The sequence below is a fragment of the Chelonia mydas genome, chromosome 12, assembly GCF_015237465.2.
Source record: "Chelonia mydas isolate rCheMyd1 chromosome 12, rCheMyd1.pri.v2, whole genome shotgun sequence".
In the NCBI taxonomy this organism is placed as follows: Eukaryota; Metazoa; Chordata; order Testudines; family Cheloniidae; genus Chelonia; species Chelonia mydas.
In genome coordinates this window covers 7,232,000-7,258,527 of record NC_051252.2, presented here as the reverse complement: position 1 = coordinate 7,258,527, position 26,528 = coordinate 7,232,000, and the positions used below count along the sequence as shown (strand labels likewise).

General features: G+C 51.8%; 1 protein-coding gene across 1 annotated transcript; it reads right to left on the bottom strand.

Moving 5' to 3' along the window:
- Positions 1 to 253: 253 nt before the first annotated feature.
- LOC102940044 (plasmolipin) lies at positions 254 to 26,528 on the bottom strand. The gene is made up of 4 exons (XM_037877722.2): positions 25,859 to 26,528; positions 7,703 to 7,876; positions 4,033 to 4,152; positions 254 to 1,268 (listed from the first exon to the last, which is right to left on the bottom strand). The coding sequence occupies exons 1-4, from the start codon at positions 26,009 to 26,011 to the stop codon at positions 1,161 to 1,163; spliced, it is 555 nt and encodes a 184-aa protein (XP_037733650.1). The 5' UTR covers positions 26,012 to 26,528; the 3' UTR covers positions 254 to 1,160.

Genomic DNA, 26,528 nt, shown 5'->3' with positions numbered 1-26,528 from the left:
TGATAGCTATACACGTGGGACCAGATTCTGTGCGGGTGCGGGGTGGCCTTGGTGGCCTGTCATATACAGGAGGTCAACAAGCTGATCTAGGGGGCCGCTCTGGACTTAAACTCTATGATGTCATTACTCATGGTGAGTACTACTTTACTGTGCAAGTGAATCTCTCTGCTTTCTATATGGCATGAAGTTTTACTTTACAATGGCTTTTTCAGGAGGGAAGAAAGTTTCTACTAAAAACTTCCTTGACCAACTGTTGGATTTAGAAAGATTTTTATTTATAACATACAACTTGTACTTCAAATTTTAGAAATCAGTAAAATAACAGTTGCAATCTTGTACCATTGCCTAGCTTCCATTCCCACAACTCTGCCATTGCTTCAACCAAAGAGTTAATTTTTCATTATTTACATTAGAGCTGCAAGTGGCTGGGGGAGGAGTCTTGGTTTGATTTTCAGTGAATTTAGTGCCAGTGAAATGTGCTGGATTGACCAGTCCTGGTGATTGAAGTCTTGTCCCATAGGCAGGGCACGGTTACACTTCCCCTAAGCCAGTGGTTCTCAGCCAGGGGTCTGGAGCCCCCTGGGGGAGCTGCAAGCGGATTTCAGGTGGTCTGCCAAGCAGGACTAATGTTACTCACTGGGGTCCAGGGCAGAAAGCCAAAGCCCTGCTGTGCAGGGCTGAAGCCCGGGGCCCACCTGGGGCTGAAGCCAAAGCCTGAGCAGCTTAGGGGCCCTGGGCAATTGCCTGGCGTGGGGACCCGGGCAATTGCTGTTTGCTGCCTTCTAATGCCGGCCTGGGCTTTTATATGCAGAAAAACAGTTATTGGGGCACTGGTGGGCCGTGACATTGGTGAGAACCCCTGCCCTAAGCTACTTTGATATGAAGACACCAATTCCAGAGACTTCAGTCTCTCACCATACAAGGATGCCAGTTGTGGTGGGTTTTGTGCTGTGGACGCTTATCCACTGTACGCTGCATTAAAAGACCACGTGTCAGCCCTCACGTAGACCACCAAACAGCTATTGGCCAGTAATGATTTTCAGCCACTACGGATTTGAATGAGAGGCTCCCTTGCTCAATGCAAATCCAGCAAGCCCTCCCGCCCCTACCCCGTCAACGGTAAACTGCCTTCAAGAGACCCAGCGCGGGGGGAGGGGGGGTTAGTTAGTCACTTGACTGGTTGCTGCATTGCTGCCAAATCCTTTCCATTCCTGGAAGCTGAAGAAAGTGCTGGCCCCATAGGCTATCATCACAATGCAGGCAAAGAACTGAAAGAGAGAGCACCACAACAAAGCTCTGTTAGTTTCTCTGCAGCAGAGTGTTGTTAACACTGATGCTAATGCTGCCCAGCACGGTGCTTAGAATCCGTGGCACTCAGCTAGGTAGCAGAGCAGCAGCTGCCCCACTAAATGCCTGGTCTGACGGATGCCTGATTTAGTGCATCTTGCCTCGGCACAAAAGGCAAGGATGGGCTCTGTCAATGGGTCCTATTCCTGCCTCTGCCACTGACTCACTGTAGGAGCCCAGGCCAAGTTACTTAACCCTGTGCCAACTCCCCCCTCCCTTCCCCCCCACCATGAAAGGGGGATCGTGTGTGTCAAATGTCACCTAAAGGAGTCGGTGAGGCTCCATCCATTCCTATCCGTAAAGTGCAGGGGTGCCGTCCAGTTTAAACATGCAAAGCATTTTTAAAAGTCAATCTTATGATGCAAGATCCTTTGAAAGAGCAGGAACCTGTGTCCCTCTACCAGACTTCATCTAGTGGCACCGCCTACGTGCGTGGCACAAGTAAGAAACAGGAGCCACTGAGTGTGACTGAAAGCTGCTTATTTTGATAGTGGATCCACATGGGGCCCATCAATGAGAATTAGGCACCTAAATACCTTTGCGGGTCTGGGCCAAAGTTCTCAAACACAAGTGAGACCCCCTTGAGAAATGGCCATTCCTGGAGCTGAGATTTCTAGATGGGTGGGGCTAAAAAGCCCTTCTGAAGAGTGCCTCAGGATGCCCATCTAATCGGCTATAACAACGTGGTTTAAAGCCTTTCATAATATCATGCATGATGGCCAAGCAGGGTCTACCAGCGTTTTGGCTGCCCATGGCAATGAGACCTATCAGTTAGGAGGATGGTCTTTCCCAAGATGGGGACCTAAACTAGACAGTAGTGTTGCCTAGGCTCATAGCTAGGCTAAAGCCTGATTTTTTGATCATGTTTTGGCCCCCTGCATGCTGAGTAACCCCATTTTTTCCCCAAGAGTAAAATGGGGAAGGAGAAAGAGTGGCAGCTGTGGGAGAAGCAGGAGGTCATGAGGCTGAGCCTGGTAAGGGAGGACCCAGAGTGACAGGCCAGCTGTGCTTCCTGGCTGCGGCTGGATGGGCCAGCCAAAGAGGTGAGGGCCTGGCAGGCGGGCCTCATTGTTATTTATGTAGCAGTAAGTGCCTGCCTGGTGAGCTAGGCATGGTCCAAACACGAGACAACCTGGTCACTGCCCTGAAGAGCTTAGTCTTTAAGACAACTGATGAAGGGGGTGGGGAAAGGAAAACCCATAGCAGCATGATGGGGAAGGTGTGTGTGGGGGGGGCTTTGTTTGGATTTATTTTATCATATTTTTTGCATGAACTCTTCCTCAGCTGCTCTCCTAGTGAACCAACATTAGCTGACGAATTTCTTGTAGGTATCACAGCAGAAGTTGGGCTTGAGCAGGAATTTGCAGGAGAGGCTAGCGACCTGGTGTATCAGCCCGGGGAGATGGGGCTGTGGGTGGGCAGCAGAATGCAGGACAGCCCAGAGACAGCCATGGGAGAATTGGACAAACAGGGCAAGAAGGCTGGCATTTTGCAGAGGAGTGGGTGGGGAACAGCACTGTATGAGGAAGCTGTGTTTTGCCAGCAGAATAGAGGATTGACCAGCAGGAGGAGATGCTGCAGAGCTGGGGTAGAGGGTCATCTCTGTGTGCTCAGGGGAAACTGAAAGCCTTTGTTCTTTGAGCTGATTCTGAGACCCCACTAAAATGGAACAAAAGGTTTCACCTGGTTCATTAACTCATTGGTGACACCAGCAGCATGGGTTGGGCCTCATGTCCCCACCTGCACCGCACAGATCCTGTGTTGATACTAAAATCGCTCTGAGGAAGCCTGTCTTGCTAGAAAGGTGCTAACAGTTTCCCTGGCTTGCCTAGAGGGGATTTTACATGGACTGCTCTCCTTTGCCTTTTCAAGGTACAGAGCCTCTCAGGGGGAGAGCCAAGTGTGCTGGCAACAGACTGTGGAGGGAACACACCAGCCAGGTAACGCATCGCTGAACCGACAGTCCTGTCCACCTGGGTCACTTTCACTCATCTTCCTAAAAGCCTCGCTCCTTTTTCCTGCTTGGTTTGGATCTCGGGCAGGTACAAGTCATTTAGTCTCAAGGGCCAGGTCGACACTCCAGAGTTAGGTCTATGTAAGGCAGCTTACGTCCACCTAACTCTGTGTCTACATTACAGTGTTGTTCCTGTCGATGTCAGTCGCACACTACACCGACCTAATAACTCCACCTTCATGAGAGGTGTACATAAGAACGACCCTACTGGGTCAGACCAAGGGTCCATCTAGCCCAGTGTCCTGTCTTCTGCCAGTGCCAGGTGCCCCAGAGGGAATGAACAGAACAGGGAATCATCAAGTGATCCATCCCCTGTCTCCCATTCCCAGCTTCTGGCAAACAGAGGCTAGGGACACCTATCGCTTAGGTCAATGTAGTTAGGGCAATACGGTGTCCCCAGCACCGGGCAGTCGGGCTCCCAGGTGGGAGCTCCCCCCTAATGCCCCTCTTCAGTCGGTGTGAGTGCTCCGGGTGAGGACGCACTCCAGCGGCAGAAGAAGGGCAGTGTGGACATGAGAAAACACAGTAATTACTGCGGTGGCTGCAAGTTGACCTAATGTAGGACGACTTAACTGTGTATCGCAGACAAGGCCTAGGTGAACACAGCACAGTCCAGAAGGGTCCCATAGCAGAGAGAAATAGGAAAAGCAAGGGCTGCATTCGATACTTACTGATGCAGCTGCTCTTTTATTGTAGTCCCCGGGTAGCCGGATGTGATCCTGAACGGCGGCGGAGCACGTAATAAACGCAGTCACGTACAGGACAGTCGCAGCCGTGTTGAATATCACTAACTAGGGAAAGAAAAGGATGTTTTCTGTCAAAGGGACCACTCTGTTTCCTTTTCTTCCTGTTACTTGTTGACCTATCACGCTGATTTGCCCAGACCTGTCTGAAAACCAGGCCCCTTTCAGATGTCTCAAATGGGGCACCCACCATGTCTGGTCACTTCTGAAAATGTAACACACACACACACAAAAAATATATTAATTCACCTGGCTCCACCCCAGCAGTATCCCCTGGCCGAGAGGAGTTTAGCAAAGATCTCCGGTTGGAAAAACCCGTTCTCATGAAGAGGGGCAAGGCCAGGTTTCCCCACCTCTCGCCAATGTGAATTTGCAAATGGTATCAGAAAACCCATGTCCAGCGCAAGGAGCACGTGTTATAGCACAGGTAAGTGAGCACTGCTAACGGCTTCACTTCTGATTGCCCTACCAGAAACATCCTGCGCATGCCTGAAAGCTGAGGAAGAAGCATTACGTTTTGAATAGGCCCATAGAATATGCATTAGATAATAAATATATAATAATATGGAGATATACTTATCTCATAGAACTGGGAGGGACCTTGAAAGGTCAGCGAGTCCAGTCCCCTGCCTTCACAGCAGGACCAAGTACTGTCCCTTGTTTTTGCCCCAGATCCCTAAATGGCCCCCTCAAGGATTGAACTCACAACCCTGGGTATAGCAGGCTAATGCACATAAACATCTGAAGTGTGCTGTTTTCTTTGAACAGTAGGTGTCAGGTTGGTTGTATGCACAGCTCAGGTTACTGCATGCAACTGCATCCAGCACTTGTGTTCACCCTGCTGATTTGCAACAGCAAATAAAGCATGTACTAAATCAGCCGTTCTCAACCAGGGGTCCGAGGCCCCCTGGGGGGGGCCCGCCAAGCAGGGCCGGCATTAGACTCACTGGGGCCTAGGGCAGCAAGCCAAAGCCCTGCCATCCCGAGCGCCGTCACCTGGAGCTGAAGCCAAAGCCTGAGCAACTTAGCTTCATGGGGGCCCCTGTGGTACGTAGCCCCGGGCAATTGCCCTGCTTGCTACCCCCAATACAGGCCCTGACTTTTATATGCAGAAAAACAAGGTGTGGCCCAGGTGGGCCGTGGAGTTTCTGTAGCACGTTGGAGGGGGCTCAGAAAGAAGAAGGTTGAGAACCCCGGCGCTAAATCATGCCGAAAGTGTTTGAAAAATCTGCTTGGAGGGTTAAAGTAATATTTACAATCGTGGCTGGACTTTCGCAGTGTGATCTGTGCTTCGCAGCTTCGGGGGAGCTCTGAAAAGCCCCGTGGCTCAGGGACCCGGACAGAGGAAAACTAAACCGCTAGTGAAGAGAGAAGGTGTGCAGTGACGAATACGCTGCGTCGCTGGCACTAACAGCACCCCTTTGGAGGGAGTAGCGACTATGCAGGTCGTTAACAGGACAGCGTATCCCTCCCACTTCGCTTAGGGACTGGGTGCACTAAAATGGGGGGTTTGTTAAAGATCAGGAATTGCACTGGACATAAAACCCCCTAGCATTGCCCAGGGAACCAACCTGGCGTTCTGAAGAGAGGAGCGCTCACCCCATGCAGCCTTATATGGGCCAGTCCAATTCTCTCCCGGGCCTTGAGCCAAAGGGCTCTGCAGCCCTTTGTTTTACTATTGCAAGGCCGTGTTCTTTTGCCTTTGTTGTTTCTGGGGCCCAATCCTGCATTCCTTGCAGCATCAAACCTCCCACTCCAACTCAAGGGCGATTTCATTACGCCAGGAACGTAGACGCAAACTGTTAGTGGGCTACTTCCTTCCTTTAAAAAGCCTGTCCAGACATGGACTAAATGCTGTGGAGTCAGGCCCTTCCTGTGTCAGGGCACCACCACCTGTGCCTCCACGCTGGGGTCTAGTTCCCTGGTATATCTGCCTTCAACTCCTGCAACCATAGGCGCCAACTTCACCCCTTCCATGAGGCCCTGCCTCTTCCAACCCCTTCCCCAAAATCCCTGCCCCAACTCCGCCCCCTCCCTGCCCCTATTCCAACTCCTTCCCCAAATCCCCGGGCCGGCCCCGCCTCTTCCCCACCTCCTCTCCTGAGCGCGCCACATTCCCGCTCCTCCCCCAGCCCCTCCAGAGTGTGCTAATGCTGCCAAACAGCTGTTTGGCGGCAGCCAGGCGGGAAGCGCTGGGAGGTAGGCGGAGGGCGGGGGGTGAGGGGAGCGTGGGTGCAGAGTACCCACTAATTTTTCCCCTCCAGCCCCAGAGCACCCACAGAGTCGGCACCTATGCCTACAACTAAGAGGGCTGCAACACTGAAACAGAGTCAGGTCCCCTGCTCTCGCCTAGATTCTATAGGTACTGGGACTAGGGGTGCTGGCTTGAAGTGGTTTCCATCATATACAGGGTTTACAGTTTGGGTCAGTGACTCTCAGCCCCCCCCACTATGCAAATAGTTCCAGTACGCCAACTAGATTGAAAGCTGGATGCAGTGTTGGTTGAAGGTTAATCCCTAATATTGCTCTGAGGCCTAAATCACTACCTATTTAGGCCAAAATTCAAAGAACTGCGGTAACGCTGGTGTAAACCCAGAGTCGTCCCATTAAAACCAGCTGAGTTATTTAATGTTCATTGACGCATCAGCCATCACATCGTGCCCTTTACTTTCAACTATCAAAGGCTTTTTAGAAGCCTAGTGAAATGTGTCTATTCCCTGCAAAATGTTATCCTTTCCTAGGCCTGGTTTACATCTAGAAAATTTGCACTGGTGTAACTGAATTTGCTATAGTTTCACCAGCACAAACCATTAAAGATGCATTTATGTGAGTTGAGCTTAAGCTAAACTGCTACACGTGTGACTTAAACCTCTTTAAGTGCAGCTCCATTCGAGGGTGGAGTGGGGTGACTAAATTGATTTAATTGCACTTGTGTAAGTTTTCTAATATACCCAAGCCCCTATTTGATAACTTTGTGCCAGATCCCCCTCCGTGGTATAAAGGGATATAAAGCAGGTGTGACTTCAGCACAGTTGCCCCTGATTTCTATTAATGGCATTACACAAGTGTGAAACTGGCATATGAGAGGACAGGGAAGCCTATTGTGTTTTGAAGGAAGCTGAATGTCACGTTCATTTCAATGCAAGTTAGAGTGCACGGAGGCCAGGTTTATGCTCAAAATTTAAGTCAACCCAGCAATGTCGCTCAGGGATGTGAAAAATCCACATGGTGAGCGATGTAGTTAAGCTGACCCTCAGTGTAGGCAGCCACAGGTGGACGGGACAATTCTTCCATCAACCTAGCTACCAACTCTTGGGGAGGTGGATTATTGATTTCACAGATGGGAGAACTCCTCCCATCTCTGCAGTGAATGGCTAGAGTGGCACTTTTCAGATGGCTTTTTAAAAGCAATGTCTCGGTAACTGATGGGTCGAGTTAAAATCAAATAACAGGACAAGATACAGGTATGCTGGATGCAGACGACTTTCTGTCGGAATCAATCTTAGGGTACATCTAATCATCAGCCCCATAAAACCATTTAACGTGGAATGATTTCCCCTGTGAAATACACCATTTATCTGCAGCTCCAGGGGCTTACCACAACAGGCCAGGGGATCATGTAGAGCTTCATCTGAAGCTGCAGTAGATACATCGCAAACAGAATGATTGTTACCAGCCAGAAAAAGATGGCTACAAACATCACCCAGCCGTATGCTGGAATGGGTTGGTAAAACGTACTGGCAATGAGAGCCCACACCAGCAAGCCGAGCACCTGTGGAACGGAAAGGAAAAAGTGGTTAAAAGGAAGGAATCAAATACATCTTTACAATTCTTCTTTCAGGGAGATTTGCCATTGATGTCAATGGGAGCAGGATCCAGCCCTCAGTTAGTGAGCTCTGTCATTCATTGTTTGCAAGTGCTTCCTGCTTAAGTTTTGTAGATATATATATCTGGAATGTCAAGCCTCCACTTTCCCTGGCTTTGCTGGAAAACTCTTTCGAGACCTCAGATGTGGCTTGTGAGCTTTCTTAAGGCTTATTTGATAGGGTGGGGATGTTGACTCTTTAACAAAGAGATCTTTTCTCCCAACTGTTTAAGCATTTGAGTTAAATGACATGTTAACAAAAAACAAACTAGACCAATGGCTTTCAGCAGTCTGAATGTAAATCCCTTCTTTTCTCAATTAATCAGGTTTAATTGCCTGGTAACTGTGATATCATAATCCTACAAGTTGTCCATAGAGTTTTTCAGGAAGACCTCAATTTCTAATGTAAAAATCAAGCACGAAAGAAAACCATTTGAGCCCTTATTCAAATATCACAATGAAGCTAAAACGGCACAAAACTCACAATTTATCCCCCTTTCCAGGTTACTGTTAACATTTCTTTCAGGGGGATGGAATCTGTTCTCAGTCCTGTGGCTTGTTTTAGAGGATGGAATCTCCGGTGACGTGCATTGGGTTGATCTGACCCCAGGGAAGGTAGGTGGCACGATCAGGGTGTGAAATCAAGCCCTGTAATCGGCATGGCACTTTCCCATACGGTCTTCCCCACTTGGGTTTCTCATAACTATTTATAAACAGTGACAGTGGTTACTTTAAACCTGCGGGCGTTGGCTGGTTCTTTAATGAAACGAGTTCCCTCCACCCCTGTAGGGCTGGCCTCTCTGTTTTTTTCTGTCAATGACCTTGAGATTCCCTGGTGTGTGTTACTGATCACTGTTAATCAGCAGAATAATGACTAGGTCAATATCAGCCGTTATGACTAACACTTCACAGCCAGTGATCTCAACCTACCCTCGCCAAGCTGGTCCCACGTAATCATGCCTCACCTGCTCTCATTTTCCCCTCTCAATCCCTCTGCTCTTCCCAATCCTGTTCTGGCTCTTTCCCCCCGTCCCAGCTTCACGCTGTCCCATGAGGCCTAGAACAGTCCCTCTCCCCTCAACAACCCTCTCTCCCCTCCTCCAAATTCCTCCTTAACATCAGCTTCTCCTCCGTATCCTTCGTTTGTCTCATCATGAGGAATCCCCACCTCCTCCCTCTCCTTGTCCAGCTGTCTTGTGCGTGTAGCTTGTCTGACTTGGCTTGGAAGCTCCTTGGGGCAGAGGGTGTATCTTACACTATCGCACCATGTAAACACAGGACGCATCGGCACTGGGGCGGGGAAGGGTGAGCCAAAGGCACTGCAGGAATCCCCCCTGAAGTGCCAGGAGGCAGGCTGGATCTTGTCTGAGAGTCTTGCACAGTAAACGGTGTGGACGTCGTTAAGACGGGGGAAAGGGCTCGGAAGACTATGAAAACACTGGCTGGATAAGGAAAGGGCCCTGTGGTGGGGTGAGCTTCTCCCACTAGCCCTGCAAGAGCTGGGTGGGGCCAAACAACTAAATAGGCCGCAAACAGGGGAGCGTTAGACCAGAGGCAGCTGGTTGGAGAGAGGCTCACCTGTGCAGGAAGAGGCCGGACCTATAAAGCCAAGGAACAGGCCCCAGCCAGGGCTGCTGAGAAAGGGCAGTTGCTCCCTGGGAAGAGGGAGGGAGGGTGTTTGAGCGCTGCAAGGCGCTAGTCTACAGTTCCTCCTGGGAGGAGGATTTGGAGCTGGAGCTGGAGTATCCAGACAGAGAAGGGGAACCAGAGTGTAGGACACAGTCCAGAGAAGGGGCCCGTGAGGGCAGAGAGAGGAAAGCTCAGAACTGCTGAGCTGAGGGTCTCTGGACGGGAACCCGGAAAAGGGGGCAGACCCGGTTTCCCCTACCAGCTACCGAGGACGTGGCATAGCCTGGAGGCAGCGAATGGCAAGACTGCCTAGGACTGCTGACGGACTGTACCCCGGAAGGGGGCACGCTGAGTGGCCTGGCTGGAGGGCTAAGTCATGGAGGAGACGCTGAGGGTCCTGGAGTCAGAGAGGCGCTGCAGACCAGAGGATGAGACAGAGGGATGGCGTGCAAACCGCAGAAGGGGGTGTCTACCTTGAGAGCTACTCCCCCGAGTGACCAGGAGGAGGCGCCAGACCAGCAGTGAGCGGAGCACCCCGTGACAGGCCCTCAAACAAATCACTCTTTACATGGGCCTTCCCCACACCCTGCCTCCCCACAGTAAGAGAGCAGGCCAGGATCCTGCCCCTGGGAGCGGAGAGGGACGAGACCGTACCTGTGCGAGGCAGTAATTTACTGGCTGAATCTGCATTGTTTATAAGCAAAGGGTGAACTGGCTTAAACGCGTCTCTGGCCGGGGGCTACACCTGTCCAACTAGAGCTGATGTTGAAGTCAATTTAGTTAAAACTGGTGCAAATTTTTCTGAGACTGGCTCTGCTGGGGAAGTGGCCTCATACGAGGAAGGGGCCGGGAGATCTCCGCTCAGCCTTTATTCCCAGAGCGATGTCTCCTGCCTCCCCGCCGCAGCGAAAGGCGCGTTAGTAATGCAGAAGGGAAGGAATCGTGGATCTTTGGCAGAAAGCTGGGGGTGGGGTGAGGGGCTGAGAAAACACCCCCATCTGCAGTTACCCACATCTTGGGAGAAACCGACTCTTTCCTTACCTAGCGATGCTGCAGCCCGTGGCAGGAGCCATTGGCGCAGCATCGCTGTGTTCATCCAGCGGGGCCCTAGGGGTTTCCATCACACCCCCGGGAATGTTGTATTTGTCATTTTGTCCGTGCCTGCAGCCGTCGCTTATTGCGGCCCGGTTCCCTTCTAGATCTCTTCTCTCCTCATGGCTGCTGCTTTCCCTTTGCCGGGGCCCCGTGCCCCAAGGTCCCTGCAGACCCTTTGCCACCCTTTGGTTGTGGCGGGAGGGGGGTGTGGGGGAGGAGCTGGAAAGATGTACCAAAATCAGGTTACAGACACATTTTAGAAGGGGGATGAAAGGATGAATCTGCCGGGCCTTTGCAAACGCATCTCTCAACCCCAAAGGTGCAACCCCATGGGGAAGGTTGGGGAGAGGGGTCAGGGGAGGGACCACAGACAAAAATGCATCTGTCCTGTAGCTGGGCTGGTGGAAAGATCAACAGGAGGGTAAAATGCTCGGGTGGGGGGAGGCAGGGGGCTGTTCTCTTAACCCCCAAATGCCTGGTGATTAGTTACCATTAATAGTCACTCCAGGCCCCAGTGAAACCGTGGGAATGGGCAGCCAAAATTTTGTGTCGCTGGGCACTAAGCGATCGATTTGCCAGAAGCCCGAGGGCCTCCCCTCTCTTACTGACTTCAGTGAGACACGGGGTTGGCCCAGTGTGCAGCTAAGATGACACCGGTTTAGCCCAAATAACGAATACCCGAGAGTCCGCCTAATGGAAATCACTGCTTGGCCGAGAGTGTCAGCACTCGACATCCTGCAGGGGCATGGAAGACGGGCGTGGGCCATGTAACTTGGGTTGCCAACTTTCTAATCGCACAAAAATGAACACCCTAGCCCCGCCCCTTCCCCGAGGCCATGCCCCCTGCTCCGCCCCTTCCCCAAGGCCATGCCCCCTGCTCGCTACATTCCCCCACCCACGCTCCCTTTCCCTGGGCTGGGGCAAGGGTGCGGGAGGGGGTGCAGGCTCTGGCTGGGGGTGTGGCCAGAAACGAGGGGTTCAGGGTGCAGGAGGGGGCTCCAGGCTGGGGGATGGGGCAGAGGGGTTCAAGGTGTGGGAGGGGGCTTTGGGCTGGGGTAGGGGGGTAGGGTGCAGGGAGGGTGAGGGCTCTCTCTAGGGGTGCAGGCTCTGGGGATGAGGGGTTTGGGATGCAGGAGGGGGCTCCAGGCTGGGGGGTGAGGCAGAGGGGTTCAGGGTGTGGGAGGGGGCTTTGGGCTGGGGCAGGGGGTTGGGGTTGGGGTGTGGGAGGTATGAGGGCTCTGGGGTGGGGCTGGGGATGAGAGGTTTGGGGGAGCTCGGGGTTGGGGTGCGGGCTTACCTCCGGTCGCTCCCGGTCAGCGGCGCAGTGGGGGGGCTAAGGCAGGCTCCCCGCCTGTCCTGACTCCGTGCTGTACCCCGGAAGCGGCCAGCAGCAGGTCCAGCTCCTGGGTGGAGGCGTGGCAGGCAGCTCTGTGCGCTGCTCTCAGCCACAGGCACCGCCCCTGCAGCTCCCATTGGCCGCAGTTCCCTGCCAATGGGAGTGCGGAGCCGGTGCTCAGGGCAGGGCAGCGCATGGAACCCCGTGGGGGCCTCCCACCCTCAGCCTAGGAACCGGACCTGCTGGCCCCTTCCGGGGCGCAGCGCGGAGCCAGGACAGGTAGGAACTAGCCAGACTTCTAACGGCCCGTCGGTGGTGCTGACCGGAGCCGCCGAGGTCCCTTTTCGACCGGGTGTTCCAGTCGAAAACCGGACACCTGGTCACCCTCCGTGTACTCAGACCTGCCTTGGTGAGTAACCAGAGCAGGAATGAGCAATACAGACAGCAAAGCCCATGACAATAAAACGGCCTGTTGGAAACCAGAGGTACAACAGAGCCGGGGGCTGGAGAGTCTGCCCAGGATAGGGAGATCGTGTTGTCTAGTGGTGAGGGCATCAGCCTAGGCCTCAGGAGACTACGGTTCTTCTCCCATCTCTGCCACTGACTCAATGGGACCCTAACAAGTCAGTCACTTCACTTCTCTGTGCCTCAATTTCCCCCCCTCCCCGTAAAATGGAGCTAGTGGTGCTGGGCCACCCTGAGACCTATGGGTGCCGAGTGCTCAGAATTGTTTTGATTTCATTAGAGCCATGGGGCCCTGCCTTCCCACCAACTTCGCTCTTCTATCTCGGGGAAGGCAGCCGCTCTGCTCCAGCTGAGCTCAGTGACAGGACACAGGGCAGAAGCTAGTTCCCTCCCCCGACTTTTATTTAGGGCTTTATACACTAAACTGTACTACACCTTGCAACATATTTTGTTTAAATGACACGCTTGAGCCCCCGTAAATCTAGTCATGAAGCAATGAACGGCAGGTAGGACACAAAGGAGCCATCATCGTCAGTCAAATATTAGTCACGCTCGTTGCCCCCTGAACAATAAAGCAAATAAAGAAGGAGGAACAGAAGGGAGGGAGGGGAGAATAAGAACTGGGTTGAAGAAGAGATGAGTAAAACATACATGGTAGAGGACCAGCCCTCCGTGCACAATTAAAAGCTCTTCATTAGCTTGTAGCCTAGACACACCTGCCTGAGAGGCGGTTTCACTGATGGGCCTGATCCAAGCTTTCAAGCGAGATTGCGAATCTACTTGCCAGTGAGTTATGATTCGGCCTGCAGTCGCCATACTTCCTGGGTTCTATTCCTGGCTCTGCCACCGACCTGCTGAGGGACCTTGGGTGAGTCACGTTGCAGCTCTGTGCCTCAGTTTCCCCTTCTACTTTTTTTTTTAATTTAGACGGCAACCTCTGTGGGACAGGGACTGTCTCTTAGGTATGTACAGCGCCTTGCACTGTTATGATGATCTGTATTACCACAGTGCCTAAGAGCCCTAATCATGGACCAAGAGCCCATTGTGCGAGGTGCTGTACAAACAGAACAAAAACCAATGGATTCTCTAGGCATTACCATAAAACAAATAATAGCTTCTACTTATCCACCTTTGCCATGTCTTGGTGAGCCCTCATTTACCTCCCTCCCGTAACATACACGGCTGAGCACCTCTCCCTGTTGGTCAGTGTGCTGACAGCCTCCTAATTGTTTAAATGATCACGGCCTCTCTGTGCACTGCCTTCCTCTGCGAAGCTGTGAGTTGTACTCACTCACTCTGCTCGCAGCCCCCTCTGTAGTGTGGGCAACCCCAGCTCTCAAGGATGAAAGTAAGTTACTCAGGACATTTGCTTTCTGGCCTTACTGAGCCACTCAGTCGAAATCGAAGTAGTAAGAGAATTAGAGCCCTGATTCTCTTCTCACACCAGTTTTACACCGTTCAGCTTCAGTGGAGTTACTCTCGGTTTACACCAGTGTGGGAGACAGGAGAATCAGGCTTTGTGCTGGCAGCGGAAATCCTGGTTGATTTGACTCAATTTCTGAATTAAAACTCCAAATTTGTAAAACAAAGCGGGGTTGTGCCAGCCCAGTACTTGGCCAGGAGACCTCCTTGGGGGGTGGGTGGAGACAGTCCTAGAGATGGCATGCTTCCCTCTGCGCCAGGACTGAACCAATTCCCCAGCATGGGGCGATAGGGCACTGCTTCTGGAGTGCCCTATCGCCCCATGCTGGGGCACTGGTTCCGTACCAACCAGTCTTCAGGGGAAATGCCAAACCAAGGTCCTGGATCTTCAATGAGCACAAGCAGCCCACAGCACTCTTTCTGCAAGAGTAGGGGGTGCCAATCATGGTGCCCTAGCTAAGTCACAGTGTGAGGAAATCAATGATGTTCCCTCTTTCTAAATTCCAATGCTCCCCCATCCCCGCTGTTTCACACAGAGAAATTATTTAGCCCTTCTCCTTCCTTTAAACTTATAAAATCCACTGTCCTGACTCAAACCGGTTGCTGTGTTTCCACCCCAGAAGTAGCTGCCTTTCTCACTTGCACCATCTGTAAAGCTCATGGGATTCCTGCAGGAGGACGGGCAATATAGAGATCTAAGGAATATGTTTGAAGGAGATGCTGTTGATAATCTAATGACCCAGCAGGTCCCCGACGGGATGGTGAGCTATTCTACACCCTTGATGTCACTGGGAGCGTTGCAGCTGGGAGCCAAATCAGGCCCTGTAGCTCTTTGCTGTGAGACCTGACACTTGACAGATGAGCCCAAGCTTCAGATCTGTACTCTCCTAAACTCTAGGATGGCTCTGCCCTTCCCTGGGAGGCTCGCGGTTAAGACATTATGCCTAATAGTCAGCCTAAAATTTCCTTTTCACAGTTTCATCCCATCGCTCGCCTTAATTACAGCCCCAGACATCAGCCTGAAGAATCCCCCCCCCCCCGCCCCCCGCAGCGGGCCTGTGACTCTGTTACGATGGTGACGTTGCGGTTGCCATGCCCCAGTATCTGCCTCGTCGCTGGGGAACGTCTCAGTGCATCAGCTCCAGCTGCAGTGATTTCTGTCCTTATTTCCCTGCAGGGCTCTGGCCTGCGCTCCCGCCGGACTGAGCAATACCCCACCAGCCACCTTGGGACCTGCAGCCTGGGCCCAGCTGTTTCCTGGGTTATCCCTGCACCAGCTGGCTCTGCCCCTCCCCTGCCAAACCCTCCCCGGGGACTCAGGTCCCATTGTCTTCCCCCCGCCCCCGCCTCCACACCTGGAGAAGCAGCAGGAGCTGCCTGGGAGCACACCTGCTGTCTCCTGCTCCTTCGTCCAAGTCCCATTGTGCCTTCCTCCAGCTTTCTAAAGAGCGAGTGAGCGAGCAAGAGAGAGCTCCCAACCCCCCCTGCCTTACTGGAGAACCCCACCGCTTATCCTCACACCCAGCTCTTGCATGCATGTCCACGTCCCTACAGGTGTGTTCATGCACAGGCAGGAACTCATACATATGTTCACATGCACCCACACTCACTCGCAGCTCGGCAGGTGCTGGAGCTATTTACGAGGGCGGAGGACCCCAAAAGCGGAGGCTGGGGAGCAGTAAAGTAGCGGGCCCCTCTTTTCTCCTCCCCCTCCTCTTTGCAGGAGGCTCTCAGGGAGATGTAGTGTAGCAGAGACCAGGAGGTGATAGGGGGGAGAAGAGACCAGCAGCTTCTCCTCCCTTCCAGCAGCTAGAGGTGGGAGCGGAGCTTCCCATTTATCTGACCCCTGCTAGCCAGGAGCTAATCCTGAAGATGGTGCCCCAAAGCAAAGCGGTGGAATTTCCAGCACGCTCCCTGCTCTCCGCTCCAGGCACTGGTTGGGCCATTGGGCATCCAACCTGGCCATTGTTCCAGGGTCTCCCTGGTGGCAGCTAGGGTTGCCAACCCTCCAGGATTGTCCGGGAGGCTCCAGGAATTAAAGATTAATTTTAAAGATTGCATCATGGGATGAAACCTCCAGGAATACGTCCAACCAAAACTTTCCCAGCATTAGGCCCGGCAGGGTCCTGATTCAGACTCGTCTCTGGTTCGGAGATAAATGGGTCTGACGGACAACTCTACGTCCATTAAGCCTCCATTGACATGGAGGAGAATGATCCTTTGAAAGCAGCTGGCTGGGGCCTTGATTTGCCACCACGGACTTTACGTAAGTCTTCATTGCTTATTGTCAGGAAAGAAACATTAGAACACACAAGTCATTGTCCTTCTGGAGTACAAAGGCCCTGGTTCCCAGAGGCCCTGCTCTCGCCTCAGTCTAGACAATGCCTTCTTTTTTTCACATCAATTTCCAACACTCGTGATTGCAAAATACGCATTAGAAAAAATTCCTAACAAGGAGCTCAGCGAACAGGAGACGCTACAGAACAGTTGCCTTGATTCATCAAACCTACCTTCTTCGCAACGGCTCAGTGCCGTGGCCCCTGTGGCTGCTGCCTTTTAAACGCTGGCCGCTGGAACCAAGCAGCAATTGGCACATTTGTGTTGCAGCATCTTGGCACAGTGCCGATGTGATGTCACTGCAGGATGACGTTCCGTGGGCACCAAGATGGGTTTGGGGACCTGATGTTCTAAAACACGTCTGTGCAATTGGCATGGAAAAAGAACGGCATGAAGCAAGCGCCTGATTTAACAGAGGAGCACCAGGACTGGGCTTGCACGCTGAGTGTTGGCATGCACAGTTTCTGGGATTGCACACATTAGACCTGGGAGTAACCTGCAGTTTGTGTGTGATCCTTCTTCCTGATTGTGACCGAGCTTCACTTTGAGATCAGGGGTGAGGAGAACAAATCCCCCATGGATACAATACAAATAAAATACTCCTGAATATAAGCCTTGTGGTACTTACGGCCCAGTCATGCTCTCGCTGACTTCACGGGGGCAGGATCTGACCTTTGTTTCTTAATCACATGCTGGTCGGGTGTTGGTGCTTAGTACAATCTTTGTATCTTGGTTCTGGTTTTGTTTGGGCCTCCCTTGAATGTTTTCCATGGCTAAAGGGCTTGTATCCTACACTGGTCACTCCTCCACCTTAGGCTGGGATCATAAACTAAGCAGCATGGGGCACGGTGAGTGGTTTGATAGGAGACTGACAAGGAAAGCAGGGAGAGGTGTTAATAGGTTGGCAAATCTCTTCCCCTCTAACGTAGCACTGAAGCAATGCCCCTAACTGGTGCGAAGGGCTGTGTGCTGCTGAGGGTGGTGTTCTGTGACGTAGCCCTGGTCTACACTACGGGGTTAGGTCGAATTTAGCCACGTTAGGTCAATTTTAAAATTCATGCGTCTACACAACCAACCCCGTTCCATCGACCTAAAGGGCTCTTAAAATCGACTTCTGTACTCCTCCCCGGTGAGGCGAGTAGCGCTAAAATCAACCTTGCTGGGTCGAATTTGGGGTAGTGCAGATGCAATTCGACGGTATTGGCCTCCGGGAGCTAACCCAGAGTGCTCCAATGTGACCGCTCTGGACAGCACTTTGAACTCCGATGCACTAGCCAGGTACACAGGAAAAGCCCCGGGAAATTTTGAATTTCATTTCCTGTTTGGTCAGCGTGGCGAACTCGGCAGCATAGGTGACCATGCAGCCCCCCCAGAATCGCAAATGAGCCCCAGCATGGAGCGAACGGGAGACGCTGTATGGGGAGAAGCCTCTGTGCAGGCAGAACGCCGATCAAAAAGAAGAAATGCTAATATATATGCCAAAATTGCACAGGGCATGGTGGAGAGAGGCTACAACAGGGACACACTGTAGTGCTGCGTGAAAGGTAAGGAGCTCAGGCAAGCCGACCAAAAGACAGAGGCGGCAAACAGTCGCTCCGGGTCAGAGCCCCATACATGCCGCTTCTATGATCAGCTGCATGGCATTCTAGGAGGGGACCCTACCACTACCCCACCACTGTCCGTGGACGCCTGCAAGGGGGGAATCTCACACAACAGGGAGGAGGATTTTGTGGATGAGGAGGAGAAGAAGAAAGCACAGCAGGAAAGCCGTGAATCCATTCTCCCCGGCAGCCAGACCTTTTCATCACCCTGGAGCCAATACCCTCCGAAGGCATGATCCCCGACCCTGAAGCCGAAGAAGGCAGCTCTGGTGAGTGCACATTTGTAACTACAGTACAGGGTTTAAAAGCAATAGTGTTTAATGTTTGATTTGCCCTGATGAATTGGGGTGCATTCGCGGCCAGTACAGCTACTGGAAAAATCTGTTAACGTGTCCAGGGATGGAGCGAGAATCCTCCAGGGACATCTCCATGAAGCTCTCCTGGAGGTACTCTTTGCAGAAGGTTTCTGGGGAGGGCTGCCTTATTTCATCCTCCACAGTAGGACACTTTACCATGCCAAACCAGTAGCAAGTAGTCTGGAATCATTGGCAAAACACAAAACATGGCACAAAACATGGCAGCGAATGGTCTTAGGTTTTGGTTGCATTCAAGCAACATTCGGTCTATATCTTTCTGTGTTAGCCTCAGGAGAGTGATATCATTCATGGTCACCTGGTTGAAATAGGGGAATTTCTGTAAGAGACCAGTAAAAGGACCCCGTTCATGCTGGGTTGTTTGTGCTTGGCTAAAAGGGATTATCCCGGAGCATAGCCACGCAGAGGGGTGAGGGGTGGTGTGTGCTGCACATCCACCCGAAAACCACAGCCCCTCCTTCTAAATGTGAAACCCAACCGGCATTGCTTGCTATGAGAAAGGATGGCGCTGCAGTTTGAAACCATTCCCATGTGTTATGAAGGTGTAAGAGGCCAACCCCGCATACCAAAAGGCTTACCATGACTGCCTGGAAACTGAATTCTGTTGTCCAGCCGTTTGTGATGTGTCACCATACCGGCAGGCGCTCAATATAAAAGGCAAAACGCGACCTTGTACCTAAAGCACATGTGCTGTCTGCTGTGAATTGCTTGATTCACTGTGAAAGAGTCTCCCTTTTGTTCTCAGAAATGTATCATCTTAAATTTTACTCTCCCTTTTTATCTCTCTCCCGGTGCAAATGTTTCTATGCTTCCCCTATCATCTCCGTCCCTGAGATTATCGCAGATTAGAAGGTGAAAAAATGCACTCGCGATGACATGTTTTCCGAGCTCATGCAGTCTTCCCACACTGATAGGGCACAGCTGAATGCATGGAGGCATTCAGTGGCAGAGGCCAGGAAAGTATTAAGTGAGCGCGAAGAGCAGAGGCAGGAGGCAATGCTGAGGCTAATGTGGGAGCAAACGGACACGATGAAGTGTCTGTTGGAGCCGCAGGAAAGCCAACAAGAGCACAGAGCTCCACTACATCCATTGTATAACCGCCTGCCCTCCTCCCCAAGTTCCATATCCTCCTCACCCAGATGCCCAAGAACGTGGGTGAGGAGGCTCCGGCCACCCAGCCACTCCACTCCAGAGGATGGCCCAAGCAACGGAAGGCTGGCATTCAAACAGTTTTGATTTGTAGTGTGGCTACAATAAGCAATGTGGCCTTGTCCTTCCCTCCTCCTGCACCCCACCCCACCCAGGCTACCTTGTCAGTTATCTCACTTTTTTTTTTAATTAATAAAGAAAGATTGCGTGGTTCAAAACAATAGTGACTTTATTTCCTTTGCCAGCAGTGATCGAAGGGGGGAGGGTGGTTGGCTTACAGGGAACTAACATCAACAAAGGGGATGGGTTTGCAGCAAGGAGAAACACACACAACTGTCACACTGTAGCCTGGCCAGTCATGAAACTGGTTTTCAAAGCCTCTTTGATGTGCAGTGCACCTAGCTGTGCTCTTCTAATCACCCTGGCGTCTGGCTGCTCAAAATCAGCCACCAGGCAATTTGCCTCAACCTCCCACCCCGCCATAAACGTCTCCCCCTTACTCTCACAGATATTATGGAGCACACAGCAAGCAGCGATAACAATGGGAATGTTGGTTGTGTTGAGGTCTAACCTAGTCAGCAAACAGCACCAGCGAGCTTTTAAACATCCAAAGGCACATTCCACCACCATTCTGCACTTGCTCAGCCTATAGTTGAACTGCTCCTTACTACTATCCAGGCTGCCGGTGTATGGCTTCATGAGCCGTGGGAGCAAGGGGTAGGCTGGGTCCCCAAGGCTAACTATGGGCATTTCAACATCCCCAACAGTAATTTTCTGGTCTTGGAAGTAAGTCCCTTCTTGCAACTGCTCGAACAGCCGGAGTTCCTAAAGATGCGAGCGTCATGCACCTTTCCCGGCCATCCCACGTTGGTGTCAGTGAAACATCCCTTGTGATCCACCAGTGCTTGCAGCACCATTGAGAAGTACCCCTTGTGGTTTACGTACTGGTTGGCAAGGTGGTCCGGTGCCAAGATAGGGATATGTGTTCCGTCTATCCCCCCACCACAGTTAGGGAAACCCATTGCAGCAAAGCCATCAACTATGACCTGCACATTTCCCAGAGTCACTACCCTTGATAGCAGAATGTCAGTGATTGCATTGGCTACTTGGATCAGAGCAGTCCCCATAGTAGACTTGCCCACTCCAAACCGGTAGCAGTCAGGCATTGCAAGCTTCCACAGGGCTATCGCCACTTGCTTCTCAACTTCTCAGAGCAGCTCTCATCTTGGTATTCCTGAGCTTCAGGGCGGGAGAAAGCAATTCACAACGTTCAAGGAAAGTAGCCATACGCATGCGAAAGTTTCGCAGCCACTGGGAATCATCCCATACCTGCAACACTATGCAGTCCCACAAGTCTGTGCTTGTTTGCCAGGCCCAGAATTGGCATTCCACTGTATCAACCAGCCCCACTGCCGCCATGATGTCCCAACTGCCACAGCCCGTGCTTTCAGGAACTTCTGCGTCCTTGTCCTCATCAAAATCATCTTCGTGCTGGCGTCTCTTAGCCCGGTTCTGCACATACCCCAGGATAATGCGCAAGGTGTTTACAATGCTCACAATATCAGCAGTGAGCTGAGCGGGCTCCATGCTTGCCATGGTATGGCGTCTGCACGGGTAACCCAGGAAAAAGGGCGCGAAATGATTGTCTGCAGTTGCTTTCATGGAGAGAAGGAAGGAGGGAGGGGCGACTGACAACATGTACCCAAAACCACCTGCACCAATGTTTTTGCCCCATCAGGCACTGGGAGCTTAACCCAGAATTCCAATGGGCAGCAGAGACTGCAGGAACTATGGGATAGCTACCCACAGTGCAACGCTCCGTAAGTCGATGCTAGCCACGGTATTGAGGACACACTCCGCCGACTTAATGAGCTTATTGGGGACATACACAATCGACAGTATAAAATTGATTTCTAAAAATCAAATTCTATAAAATCGACCTAATCGACCTGTAGACATACCCTGAGATAGAAGACTGAGACCCTGACCGCTTGTGCTGATTAAAGATTACGTGGCATTTTTGTTACTCTAATGGGGCTAATGATAGAAACACCTAGATTTGATTAAAGTCCGAGCCAACTTCCAGTTTACCTAATTTCATTTTGCCTACTTAAAATTCCCCTTCTCCTATCAATTGGATAACCACTGCTTCTTTACTTCCTATCCTAAACTACTGTGTAGAATTCCTGCACGCTATTACACAGCTGCCACATTCCATTGCAGAGGTGGTTGCATTTTGTTGGTGAGTAAATAGTTCCTGGCTGGGGACTGCAAAGCACTTTGGAATCCTCCTGTCTGAAAAGTTCTGAGGAAGCAGGGCAGCTTCAGTTTGCTTTGTATTCCAGACACCCCTCTTAGTCTGGTTTCATTGGTACCACTCAAGAAGAAGATCTTGGCGTCATTGTGGACAGTTCTCTGAAAACATCCACTCAACGTGCAGCAGCCGTCAAAAAAGCGAACAGAATGTTGGGAATCATTAGGGACGGGATAGCTAAAAAGAGAGAAAATATCACATTGCCTCTCTATAAATCCATGGCACACCCACATCTTGAATACTGCATGCAGATGTGGTCGCCCCATCTCAAAAAAGATATATTCGAATTGGAAAAGGGCAACAAAAATGATGAGGGGACGAGAACAGCTTTCATATGAGGAGAGATTAATAAGACTGGGACTTTTCAGCTTGGAAAAGAGAACAAAGGTGGGAGAGAATAAAGGTCTATAAAATCATGACTGGAGAAAGTAAATAAGGAAGTGTTATTTACTCCTCATAACACAATAACTAGGGGTTATCAAATGAAATTGACAGGCAGCAGGTTTAAAACAAACAAAAGGAAGTATTTATTCACACAATGCACAGTTGACCTGTGGACTTGTTTGCCACAGGATGTTGTGAAGGCCAAGACTATAACAGAGTTCAAAAAAGAAATAAGTTCATGGAGGACAGGTCCATCAATGGCTGTTAGCCAGGATGGGCAGGGATGGTGTCCCTCGCCTCTGTTTGCCGGGATGGATCACTTGATAATTACCTGTTCTGTTCATTCCCCCTGGGGCACCTGGCATTGGCTACTGTTGGAAGACAGGATACTGGGCTAGATGGACCTTTGGGCTGACCCTGGATGGCTGTTTTATGTTCTTATGGGGATATGGCACAGACAGTATGGCTATGGCTGACTGTGAGAGATGATCTCCTAGCTATGGATACAGGTAAGGAGTCCAGGCTTGTTATCGCAAGTCTATCAGCACCCTGCAATGGCCTGGACCATGACATTTTGTTGCCTCCCCTCTGGCACCAGGGTGGTCTGAGAGCAATGGCTTTACAACGGGCTTGCACTGCCCTCTCGGTGGGAACTCTCACTCCATGCTGGCCCCAGTCCCGTTCCATGTCTATGTATTTGTGTACACCCCCTGGGAGCTGCACTGTTTGGCAGGGTGTGGGCGATCCCTTTTCACTGAATCCCAGCACTGCGGGCTCTGTTTTCCCCAGCATGGGGATGAGGATGAGAGCAAAGTAGCTGCAGCTCAATCCACTCCGGATCAAGGGATGCTGATAGGCAGGGGCAAGTGCTGCAGGGAATGTGGGCGGGCTGAGCCCACGCCCGCTATTGGCAGTCTACAGCCTTCCCTTTTCCAATACAGCCCACAGCCTAAGGCACTTACTCAGTCCATCATTGCTCAGACACTCCCAGGCATTGGCAAGGAATGATCTACGGTTGGCTAGGAATCTGCGGACCCTCCTCTGGGCGATGGACCTTGTCACAGAAGCCCTCGCCTCTATCCCTCCTCACGAGAGTCTTGCCACTCCCTCTACTTGCTGTTACCTTTGAAGAGCAGTCAGAAGTTGCTGCTGAAGGTATACACGGGTACTTCGTTACACTGGTCCTCAGCTCAACGTTCCACACTGGCTACCCACTCACTCCTGGGTGCCGATCAAGGTGCTGGTTTTGATCTCCCAAGCCCTGAATGGCCAGGGTCCAGCTTAGTAAAATAAAAACCAGCAGCATCTGCTAATGCCAGGGAACTGGGAAGTAAAAGTGACCAATGTAAGTTACCTTTGGGGCTGGGGTGTGCGTGGTGGAATAGACCCCCATAGATGAGCAAGTAATAAAAGGAATCATCTGATCCAATAAAAGGAATCATTTTAATGGATGGGGTTTTATCCTGACAATTTCCCCTGGCATTTAAAGAGTCCTAGGCTACCAGATCCTAGGAAAGGGAACCGATTCACACATCTGAGTGGGTAGAAAGACAGGGAGGAAGGGGCACTGGCAGAGGTATTAGAATGAATGGGGGTGTGATGTGACCTCTAAACATTACAGCCCTCTTTCAAATTAAGAGAAGCTCAGACTTCCTCTCACAAAGATCTTCCAAAGGTGTTTCTTGGTCTAACTCCATGTCAGATTGTCAAGGGACTGAGTGTAATTTCGCACCTGTTTTAGGGAGTTTCTTACGCCATTTAGAGTGATCTTCATGGCTATAGGAGGTGAATATTATCCGCATGAAATCTCTTTAAAGCTTTACCTTTTATTCCTCATGATATGCTTTTCTTCTGCCTGCTGATCTTTCAGTACAAAATGCACGTATGATTTGGTGATGATGTAGGGAGCAAACACGCTCTTTTGTCTTATCATATCGTGAGATTGTACAATTTTTTAAAAGGGTCCTTCTTGTTTGTCTCTAATTTGGTCACAGTGGCTGGTACTTTATAAAGACTCCAGTGTCTATTTTCCATGGGAAGCCAACCGGAGCAATTCTCTGTTCCAAGGTTCTCCAGCTACCACCATATTCTGGCTACAGCTCTCCCCATGAAGAGACTCTGAACACTGAAGTGTGCTTTAAAGCACGGGGCAGCTGAAAGTCCGATTGGAGGTGCTGTTACCCTTTCCCCCTCCTCCACGACAAAGGTCGCAGAGTGTGTTACTAGGGTAACTGTTCCCCTGCTTTGCAGCAGGCCATGTGTGGTTAATTTTGGCTAATCAAGTGACCTGATTGACTAAACAACCCTTCATGCTTTACAATCAGAATGCAAACCAGAGGCGGTGCATGAAAATAACCAGTTCATAGCACAGTGGATCACTATGTAACACAATGATAATATGCGGCCAAGTTTTCCTCTGTTACCCTGTTGCAACTCTGGCCTGGAGCAGTGGAATCTTGGTTCTGTTTCCCTTGCACAGGTGTAAACCAGCTGTAACTTGCTGAAGTCAGTGGAGTTACGTTAGGGTAAAACAAGCAGGGATTAGAGCTGCATCAGGCCCACAATTTTTCTATGGCATTCAGATGTCCTCACTTTGATTTTGCTACAGTGCAACGCCACTGACTTCGCTGGACTTACTCCGGATTCACACCATGAGCTGAGAATCAAGCCATTAGTACGTTTATAGACTTTTCTCCCATAATTACGTGTCAAACCATACATCTAATTCTGTCAAGCTTTAAAAATATCCTTATTACACTGCCCTCTAACTAGTTATTACCTATTTAAAAAACAGGATAATGGCCCAGCCTGTGCACTGACCTTGCTGTAACTCAGGGGTTCTCAAACGGGGGGTCAGGACCCCTCAGGGGGTCACAAGGTTCTTACATGGGGGGTTGCAAGCTGCCATCCTCCACCCCAAACCCCCCTTTGCCTCCAGCATTTATAATGGTGTTAAATATATAAAAAGTGTTTTTAATTTATAAGGAGGGGTGTCACTCAGAGGCTTTCTATGTGAAAGGGGTCACCAGTAAAAAGTTTGAGAACCACTCCTGTAACTGGTAGTGGCTGGGGCCATTACTGTGGACTACGCAGGGAAACCTGCCTTTGATCATTTCCCTAATGCAACCATGGAGCGCTGTAAAATTCTCCAGTGCTCAGAATTTGTGTCCTCACCTCCAGGCGTTTGTTCAAACTTTGTTGTGAAATTAGGGCACTGGCAGAAAAGGTCAATTTTTAGAATGCCAGGAATGCTCGCCAGAAAAGGGGAATCTGTGTAAAGTGACACCCTGGGGGGTTGGTGCCCCCTGGGACTTCCCGAGTCACAAAGGCTGCAGCCCGGAGAGGGGCAGAGGCTCTCTGGTGAACTTCACCATCGAAACCCTGGCTGCGGGCAAAGGGGGAGGACGCGGTGAAAGTGTCCGGCCAAGCGGGTCGGGGGCTGAGAGAGACGCGTGGCCCAGGCGCCCGTGTGCGCCGTGTCTCTTCCAGCGGAGAGGGGGAGGCCCCGGTTATAATCGGAGCCCCCCAGCCGCGGTAACCACCCGCAGGTGCCTGGGATCTGTTTACAGCCCCGGCTCCCTGCACACCACTCGAGCTGGAAGGGGGGCGCTCCGGGCGTTTGCACAAAGGTTGGAGGGAAGGAGGTGGGGTTTGGCCCCCAAACACCAGGTGCCTCTGGCGCGGGGGGGGGGCTCAGAGCTGCTGAGCGAGCCTGCTGCAGCCCCTACCTGTCCCCCTCCTCGCCAGCCCCTGCCCAGCCCGGTGCCGGGAGCTTGTACTCACCAGCTCCACGATCATGAGCACCCCGAGGAAGGAGCGGAGGAAGCCGAGATCCAGGCCGAGGGAGCGCAGCGCCGGGAACGAGCTCCCGGCCGGGCCGTGCGCCCCAGCCGGGGTGCTGGTCTGGGTGCGGACTTTGGCCGGGAACTCGGACATGGCGCTGCGGGCAGGAGGGGCGGCCCCGATCCGCAGAGAGCCGCCGGCTCAGGCTCGCTCCATGGTGCCGGGCGGGCAGGGCGCCCCCTCGCCGGCCGCGGGCAGGCACCCGGGGACAGGAGCCAACCAGCCGCCTCGCTGCGGGCCCAAAGCTCCCGGCGCTCCGGGCAATGAGCCTCCCTCCCGCCGGCAGGGCGACGAACCCCTTCGCTGCCGCCGGAGACGGGACTGCCCGGAGGCTTCGCAACCGCAACCCGCGTGTCCGGGCCGGGCTTGCAGGGCGGGCCCCCGTCGTCACTTCGGGCGGGGTTGTGCTGGAAATAAGGTAGCAGCTCTAGCTAGCCAAGCTTATCCCTTCAGGTACCTAGTTACCTGCTCCAGAGGGGTAGCCGTGTTAAACAAGGAGGAGTCATCCTGGCACCTTCCAGACTAACACATTTATTTGGGCATAAGTTTTCCTGAGCTAAAACCCACTTCATCCGATGCATGCAGTGGAAAATACAGTAGGAAGATCTCT

Bases quoted from the DNA above. Each gene is read 5' to 3' on its own strand.
- LOC102940044 (XM_037877722.2), bottom strand. From the start codon at position 26,011: ATGTCCGAGTTCCCGGCCAAAGTCCGCACCCAGACCAGCACCCCGGCT. The intron at 4,153-7,702 runs GTAAGCCCCTGG...TTCTTTCCCTAG, and splicing joins TGATCCCCTGGCCTGTTGTG to TTAGTGATATTCAACACGGC. The intron at 1,269-4,032 runs GTAAGTATCGAA...TCTCTCTTTCAG, and splicing joins ATAAAAGAGCAGCTGCATCA to TTCTTTGCCTGCATTGTGAT.